General features: G+C 52.3%; 1 protein-coding gene across 2 annotated transcripts in view; it reads right to left on the bottom strand.

Moving 5' to 3' along the window:
• Nucleotides 1-9,150, bottom strand: part of UROC1 (urocanate hydratase 1) — a 39,889-nt gene extending 30,739 nt beyond the window's left edge. Inside the window, exon 1 of one of the 2 annotated variants that reach the window (XM_055342764.1) lies at nucleotides 8,583-9,150. In XM_055342764.1, the coding sequence (XP_055198739.1) occupies nucleotides 8,583-8,867 (285 nt within the window). In that variant the 5' untranslated portion in view covers nucleotides 8,868-9,150. Of the gene's footprint in view, nucleotides 1-67; nucleotides 4,275-8,582 lie in introns of those variants that run through there. The other variant, XM_055342765.1, reaches the window with a different exon arrangement.

Genomic DNA, 9,150 nt, shown 5'->3' on the forward strand with positions numbered 1-9,150 from the left:
TGCAGCTCTAGGGGGAGATGCAGACACAAGGGTGGGGAAAGCAGATCTGCTGGGAGCCCACAGTCACCTCGTGCAAGTGTAGAGAAGCAACCCTCCACCGGCACCCAGCTTGGCAACCAGCCTTAGACACTGCACAACTGCACACCTGCAGCTCTGGAAGTGAGATCCTGCTGGATCCAGGCAGGCTTGGGGCAGAGCGTGGAGCAGGGGCAGCAGGCCAAGAGAAAGAAGAAACCTTCTCAGGGCTTCTCAGTCAGCCCAACTCCTAGGCCCTCTCATCACTCCTCCAGACATCCCTGAAGGTCCTAGTCCTGCCGCAGGGCCTGGGCACTTACCCTTCCTCTGCCTAAATCCTCTCTGCCCCTCCTGCGTTTTCTTAGAGGGTCTCTTCCTTCACTCGGGTCTCAGTCCAGATGCCCCCTCCGCAGTGGCCTGCCTCCCTGCCTCTGTCTCCTTCCCAAAGTCTTCACTGTTGGATGCTCTACAGGTTGTTTGTTTTATTGCTTACAATCTGTCTCGCTAAGCTCAAGGAGGACCAGAGCCCTGGCGGACCCCTTCATAGCACCCTGCCTGGACTAGAACCTAGAGGCAGGACCAAGGTGACAACCTGTTGTCCGGGTGGATGTTGAGGCCATTTATTCAACCACCTGACCCTGAGGAACAAATGGTTTTTGGAGTGGGTAAATAAGGAACTGGGAATGGTGATTTTATTCTCTTCACCATTTGGTGCAGATGTGCTGAGCAGAGAGGTGGTGTAATGATTGAGGGAAGCAGGTGGGCTTTGGACACTGGGAGGCAGAAGGTGATGGGAGAAGTGCCACGGCCCAGGACTGGGTGCTCCAGCATTCAGGCAGGGGCGGAAGTGCTCCCAGGGGGATGGTGCTGGGTGCCCGGCCAGGAGCATCGGTGCCTGGGGCAGAGGGCTAGGAGGAGGCGGCGTGCACCCTGAGGTCTAACACTGCATGGATGAGTGACAAGGGTGTCCCTTGGGGATGGGGGGCAGATTCAGGAGGCAGCCGATGGTGAGAGAGGCCATAAAGAAAACCCCAGCTCAGGGCATTAGTTTTCATGTGAAATAAACATGCATCATCCCTTGTCCCTTGGGAAAAAAACTGATGAGAAATAGTTTCTCCCTCAAGAACAGAGGCCAGGAATATGCTGCAGCCGGAGGTTCTCCAACTCCAGCAGACCCTGGAATCCTCCCGAGGGTCTGGTGTAGCCTCTGACCTGCATCCCTGACCGGTTCCCAGTGCTGCTGCTGCTGCTGCTGCCCTGGGGAACCCCGTTTTGGGAACTGCTACAGGACAGCACTGAAGCTAAACCATCCACAGAGACATGCGGCTCCCTACCTGCTGTTGAGTGAAAGAAGCCCACATTCAAGGGACATACAGCATAACTCTGGATAGGCCAGCCAAGACCAGTGTGGCCAAGCCACGACTTAGGAGTCAGGACAGTGGTTCCCCTTCAAGGTTGGGGTTTGTCCCCCTCTCCCTGTGTGCCTGTGACATTCACATCTGTGCACACATGGTGTCGCGTCGGCTGCTTTCTATGCGTGTTACACCTCAACACAAAGATTGTTGTCTTCTAGCTGGTGTACGGTTTCTCAGAAGAGCATGCCCAGCAAAACTAAGCAGTGAAAGAAGTTTCAAAAGCAATATAACACACACAAACACACACAATCTACACAAGACTTGACCTTACTACACAGCTCCTAATATGTTCTATCCTGCTCTAGCTTCTTTTATTTCATTTTCTAATAAATACTGATTGCAACTCCCTAAGCAGATTTCACAAACCACTCAGAGGTGGCAATGAGCAGGGCCGGCTTCACTACTGGGGCTCAACTCAATCCTACTGAAGTCCTGGACTCTGTAAAATTGTCAAATTTTGACATTTGAATTTTGAAATGTGTCAGTTGATAGGGGCGCCTGGGTGGCTCAGTGGTTGAGCGTCTCAGTTCATGGTGTGACCTTGGGTCCCGAGATCGAGTTCCGCATCGGGCTCCCTGCATGGAACCTGCTTCTCCCTCTGCCTGTGTCTCTGACTCTCTCTCTCTGTGTCTCATGAATAAATAAATGCAATCTTTTTAAAAAATGTGTCAGTTGATAGAAATGACTCGACCATTCTTCAAAATGGCCTAGGAAAATAACAGACAGTCTTTAAAGGCTATTCCCAATTCAGCCTGTTCTGCAGGAAGAATGCACATGTGCTACACGTAAAGGGGATTCTGGTAAATTCCTGAGTCCTAAAGGCAGCATGAGACCTCTGGTGCCATATTTTCCCCTTGTATGAGATTTCCATTTTATGACCATGAATTTTTCTTTCTCCCTGATATTCACTTAGTCTAGACATGTATTAATGTCAACTATGCTTATATCGAGTTTTCATTTTTTTCTTTCCAGGATAAACTATATCTTTTTATCTACAATTTCATGTTTTTACTTAGTTCAGCAACAGTATTCTATTATATTTTTGTTCGATAACTTTATCCACTAAGCCTAGAGTTACCTAATAGACATGCAGCAAATATTTCTTCAGTGAAACAAATTACAAAGCAGCAGCTCTCTTTGCTGGCCTGGATTCAATATTCCAAGTCTCTGACTGGGAGCAGTTCTCAGCATCAAGATGAGAAAATGGTGCTCGGACAGGTTGTGTCTGTCCAAGGTCCTGCCACACACCTAAGACAGGCCTGTAGGGGGCTGGTTGGATAGGTGCCCCCACGGACACTGGGAACCTCAGCAGAGGAGGTTCAGCAAGGAAAGGCTGGGTGGAGGGACAAGCTTGGCAGCTCCCCGAGAAACATGGACCAGCAGCCTGAGCTGAGCTGCCCCTGGCCCTGCCATCTACTGTGTGAACTTGGGCTGGTCACCCTCACTTCAGTCTCTTCATCCCTTGGTGCGGAGTACAACTGTGTAGTTGGATTAGGTGAGAACATGCACACTGACCAGCACACAGTGCCTCTAACTCACCTGTTCTTTTTAAAGACCCCTGATGCAGAACCTAAGGGTTTCTTGCTTCCTCCCCAACCCTGGCTTTGTAGCTTCCTTGTTTAGAGGTCTTTGGTTTATTTTTAAATGCCACAGCACCCACAGGGAGAGCCAGCAGGCATACTCCTTGGCATCCCCCTGGGTGGTCAGGTGGCATAGCAATCTCAGGATGCAACCACAAGCACTTCAGCTCTCCAAATCTCAATCTACACCACAGGGTCTGCTATGCAGCATATAGAATGTCACAGGTAGGTTATCATTGGTGAAATTATGGCCTATTAATCATATAATGCATGTTATAAGTGGGTGCTTATTGGTAAAATCAGGTGTATTCAAGATACTTAAATTGGAAAGAATATTCTAGGCAAGCCCCCATTCCCACCTGGCCTTAATCTTCCCACCTGAAAATCTAACAAGCTCAGTGGCCTGTATTAGGGCCAGAGGATTAATTCATGAAATGTCCCAGGTTCAGCCATCAGGTTGGAGAATTCTGGGTCCCTGATGGTGTGGTGGGGCCCCAAAGATGTCTGCGTTCTATTCCCTGGTACTTGTGAACATGTTAAATGACAAGAGAAAAGAGATGTGATTAAGTTAAGGATCTGGGGAAGGGAGATTATCCTGCATTACTCAGGTCAGCCTTATATATTCATCAGAGTCCTTGTAAGAGCGAAGCAGGAGGGTCTGAGTCAGAAAGAGAAATTTGAATTTGGCCATGCAGCTGGCTTTGAGGATGGAAGACAGGATGAGGCCTGCAGGCAGCCTCTAGAAGATAGAAGAGGCAAGGAAAGAGATCCACCCTCACCCCCAGAGCCTCCAGAAGGAGTGCAGCTCTGCTGCATATATTTTTTTACCTTGATATTTCAAAACATATTTAATGCTACTGAAAATATATTATGAACTTTTGGGACACATACGCATAAACCAGGACAATCTCATATATAATATTTGTGCTACGAAAAATGGGAATCATGAGACTCAATCGGAGAGCAAAAGAAGAAAAATGAATCCAGTATTCTTGCCTACACATTAGTGTTTCTTGCTTGTGGCCCAAGGAAACCCATTCCAGATTTCCGACACTTGCAATTGTAAGAGAATACATTTGTGCTATTTTAAAGCCATTCTGTTTGTGGAGATTTATTACAGCAGTCCTAGGAAAATAACAGACAGCGATAGAACCCTGTCTCGGGAGCGGTGTTACTTCTGCCATAAGCAAATCTTGCCCACATGGTGGCTGAGCCCCTTAAGATGATGCCAGCTTATGACTTTGTTTAGCTCACAGAATAGGGTGTGTGTGGGGGGGGGTGGGGAGGGAGAGGGGGAGAGAATTCAGATTAGGCCTTACTTCCACTCTAACCTGGCAGTGTGCTGGTGGGGCAAAATCAGCCACCTGAAAGTTTTTGACTATTACTCCATTTTTTTTGAAGATTTTATTTATTTATTCATGAGAGACACACACACACACAGAGAGGCAGAGACACAGGCAGAGGGAGAAGCAGGCTCCATGCAGGGAGCCCAACATGGGACTCGAGCCTGGACTCCAGGATCAGGTTCTGGGGCCAAGGTGACACTAAACCGCTGAGCTACCCAGGCTGCCCGACTATCACTCTTTCTGTCAAAAATGATAGCTATGATCCACCTGGTGTGGCCTCATTTGGATCACCTCAAGTGTCTCACCCACTCTTGCTCAGGCTTCGTTAGGCCAGCTCTTACTCGACCTGGAGCCAGACCTCCTGGTTCCCAACCAGGGGCTCAAGCTCTTCCTAGCTGGGGGCGTGGCGGCCTCCACAGAGGGGCCTCTACAGTGCTCCAGCTCTTCATGTCTCAGTCTATCCCAGAGGGGTGGCTATGTGGCATGTGCACGCTTCACCTGCCCCATCTTCAGTCTCCTCCTCTGGAACATGAGCACAATAGCAGCACACACGTCATAGGGCTGTCTTGGAGATTAACTGAATTGCCACATTCAGGACAGGGTCTGGCACATATATGTGTCCTGGGAGTGCCAGCCACCAAAATGATCGTCCGCCACACTTATGGCCCTCCATGCTGCCAATTCTTTCATCTGATTGAGCCTCTTGCCCACCCTGCCCTTCTAGGAAATCTCTAGAAACCTTTATACTCTCTGTGGGGAGTATTGTTAAGCAGCCAGTCATGCCCCTGCTCAGAAACCCTCAGGGGCTCTCCATTACTCATCATATAAAGTCCACACTTCTCTTGGCTTTCAAAGTCCTCTGAATTGGGCTGGGCCTGAGTCTCCAAGCTTTACAGCCAGCTTGAACCTACATAGGGCCTCCTCCACCTCCACTATACTTTGGACAGGCCCATCTCTCCACATTCACTGTCCCCTTTGTCTTCAAATGGACTTCCTTCTTGGATTTCTCAGTCTAAGAACCTTGCCTGTGTTGCCAAGACCACCTCCTCCAATGAGCTCTCCTAAATTTCTCCTGCCCATTAATCTCTTGTAGGATTTGGTTGGGACACTTAGCATATACTCTTGCCTATTCATTCAACAAACAAATACCACTATCACTAAAAACCAAGGAATGAACCCAACAGAGCCCCTCTCTCAAGAAGCTCAAGATAGGGATGCCTGGGTGGCTCAGCGGTTGAGCGTCTGCCTTTGGCTCAGGGTGTGATCCCCGAATTCAAAGATCGAATTCCACACTGGACTCCCTATGGGAAGTCTGCTTCCCCCTCTGCCTGTGTCTCTGCCTCTTTCTCTGTCTCTAACAAATAAATAAAATTGTTTAAAAAAAGAAGCTCAAGATAGTATGTTGTTAATGATGGGGACACGGACACAGTTGGGAGGTCTTCAGGTCTAGTATCTGATGTCCAGAACAGCCGCTGCGGGTGGCACAGGATATGGAGAAAAGGTCACTAAGAGTAATTGCATATGGCGCCAGGGGGTGCTGAAGACCTCTCTGGTAGAGCAAGGGCTTCTGTTCTAAGATGAAAATTTCCTTCTGCACTATCGAAGTTGTCCTGTGTTTGTGCTGAGAATACACTGACTAAAATTATAGCCAGACCATACTCTATATTTAAACAGAGAAATCTACTTAAAGAAGAACACAGAGTGAAGCACAGCCAAATAATGAAACACTGCACACCAGTTAACACGAATGAGATAATTCTAAACTCACCAACAATGAACATCTGAAAAAGACCTGATGCTTATAGAATGTATCTATTTATATTCTTAAGAAGGACACACACACTTTTTGTACATCCATAAAGTGTGTGCAGAAGGATATCCCCCAAAATGGCCATGGTGACTCAGGAGAAGTGGGGGACTTTTACTTGTATAATACTTGACTTCCTTATCTTCTAAAATCACCTGGAAAGTTTACGTCAAAAATCAAAGAGACACATTTAATTATTTTTATTTTATTTAAAAATGCTTCTGTGACTGGTCTGAGGGGTTTCACCATGTGACCAGTTCTCCACACCAGCTGGGTGGCCTGAGATTCAATTCAGTTCTGAAACCATCCACCAGGAGTCCTCACACCCAGAGCTAACACACTGAGGTTAAGGGCTCAGTCCCAAAGACTACCCCTCCCACTTCGGACACCAGACACACATCCCAGGCTTCCACCTGTACTCTGACCAACCAGCCACATGTTGGGGTTCCCATGATCTCCCTCTCTAGGTTCTGTAATTTGCTAGACTAGCTTGAAGAATGCAAAGAAACACGCCTACTGGTTTATTATATAATAAAGCATCTGAGAGAGGATACTGATGAATCACCAGATGAAGAGGTCCACAAGGTAAGATATAGGGAAAGGGCATGGAAGCTCCATGCCCTTAAGGGTACCACACCTGTCCCAGCACCTCAATGTGTTCGGCAACCCAGCTCTCTGAACTCTTAAGGGTAGTTAAGGGATTTTTTTTTAATGGAGCCTTCGACACACAGCATGATGGATTATTAACTCCATTTCCTGCTGCTCTCCCCTCTCTAGAGAATAGGGGGTGGGCCTAAAGGCCCAAGTTCCTAATCAAGGAATGGTCTTTTCAGTGACGGGGCCCCCATCTAGGAGCCTACCCACAGTGGCTTCCTTGCAACAAAAGAGGCTCCTATCACCCAGGAAATTCCAAAGAATTTAGGAGCTTTGTGCCAGGAACTGAGGTCAAATGCCAAATATTAGCAGGAGGGGGGGCGTCAGGGCAGAGGTCAACATACATCTTTCTTACTGTTTCACAGGTGCCAGCTGAAGGCTGGCTGACCCTGGCGTCCCAGCAGGTGTCCACAGCCCAAACTCCCAGACCTGCAAGTTGGTTGGCACACTTGACATGCCCAGGGCCAAGCTGAGGGGGTCCAGCTCCTCTGCTCCCGGGGGCCCTCTGCCCAGCACACAGCCCTGGAAGAGTCACCTGAGATGGGCAGCTGTCAGAGCCCTCCAGGCCCTCACTGGTCAAAGGTCGAGGCCTTGGCGCCCAGCAGGGAGGTGACCCAGAGAAAGGAAGCTTTAATGACTACTTAGGGACCTGGGCCAGAGGAGCGCACCCCCCAGGAGGGGGCGGAGCCAGGCCTCCAGAGCTCCGCCCCCAGCACCACCCAGCACTCCCCTCAGCGCCCTCACCAGCCGCTCCCTTGCCGGCTCTGTCCAGCCCCTTCCCGAGCCCCGCCCCCAGCAACATCCCTCACCTCCGCCCCCGCCCGGCCCTGCCCCCCAGCAACACCCCTCACGTGCCCCACCCCGCCCCGCCCTCCCTTCCCCGCCCCGCCCCCGCCCTCCCTTCCCCGCCCCGCCCTCGCCCCGCCCCCGCCCTCCCTGCCCCGCCCCAGCGCCCCCCCTCTGACCCCAGGGCCCGCTCCCACTTCCTGAGCCGTGCCGGGCGGAGTCGAAGGGCCGCAGTCTGTGTCTGGGCGGTGCGGTTCCTTTTCTAAAGTTTGTGCTTGGATCTCTCCTCCCCCACACACTGTTCCTGAAATTCTCGACTCTTTTGAGCGAGGATAGAGTCCTGTTGATGTCATCGTGCCCCCTACTTCACGTATCGGCCCCCACTACCGCGCCCGTGGAATTATGCCCCCACCCAGCTTACGGGGAGACCAGGCGTCCCCGACGGTCGCACCTGCCTGCGGCGCTGGCCCAAGCGTCCCCAGCCCCAGCCCCAGCCCCGGGCCGTCTCCGCGGGGCTCTGGGGGCCACCCGGCGGCCGCCGCCCCCTCCCCGCCACCAGCGCCCCGGGGGCTCCCTGCAAGGTGGGGGAGGGGCGCAGGCGCGAGCAGGAGCCAACCTACTACGTTGCAGACCTTCAAGTCGCGGAGTGTCCGCGGCAGAAGGGGGCCGTGCGGGGCTGTTCACCCAGGCTTTACTCCTCTGACCTTGGGCCTCAGGTCCCCAGTGGTGGGTGGGTACCCTGATCTTATACCCAAGGATGGCAGTTGGGGGGCAATGAGGAAGTGGGTGGAAGGGGTGCGGAATACTTGGATCCCTCTGTCCCACCGACACCCCTCGGGGCTCCCGGCGGCAGGGGTGGGAGGCTGAGCTGAGAAGCTGCAGCCCCGTAGAGACCCAGGAACAGGAAATGCCCACCTGGACGCACCCAGAGAGCACCCAGAGGGCAAAAGGCCCAGCGGGCATGGGGCTGATGGCTTACCTGCTCCTCGGCGGGGCTGAGGCTGGGGGTCCTGACGGGCGCATGGGGCACCCCGGCCCAGCGTCCCCGGTTCTCCGGAAGGGGCCGAAGCGGCAGGCCGGAGCACAGTGCCTGGAGGCTAGACATGCTGGCGCAGACTGAGGCGGAGGCCAGCTCTGCGAGGAGGCCAGGCAGAGACTGGGAGGTCACGGTCCAGCTGGGCAGGGGCCCCGGCTCGGAGCCACTCCTCAGCCCCTCACTGGGCCCAGGTCCGCAGAAGGAGCCGGGGGAAGGCCGTTGGGTCATTGACCCCTCCTGGCAGCCTGCAGTGTTGACCTGAGCCGGGGCAGCGTTCTGAGAGGCCAGGCTTGTGTAGGGGACACGGCTACGCACTGGTCTGTCTGTCCCGTTCGTGGCGTGTTGGCCCTAAGGGGCTGTGTTTTCTAGGTCACAGCTTTGGGCAGCTGTGGGGCTCTGATGTTGGGCTTTGCTTTGGCAGTCTTAGAGCAGGCCCGTGATGTTGGGTGTTCATCCTGGTGGGGAGCTGCGGGACACTGAGGCTGGCACAGAACGCAGGATCTGTGCAGAA

The sequence above is a fragment of the Nyctereutes procyonoides genome, unplaced genomic scaffold (assembly GCF_905146905.1).
Source record: "Nyctereutes procyonoides isolate TBG_1078 unplaced genomic scaffold, NYPRO_anot_genome, whole genome shotgun sequence".
NCBI classification, from domain to species: domain Eukaryota; kingdom Metazoa; phylum Chordata; class Mammalia; order Carnivora; family Canidae; genus Nyctereutes; species Nyctereutes procyonoides.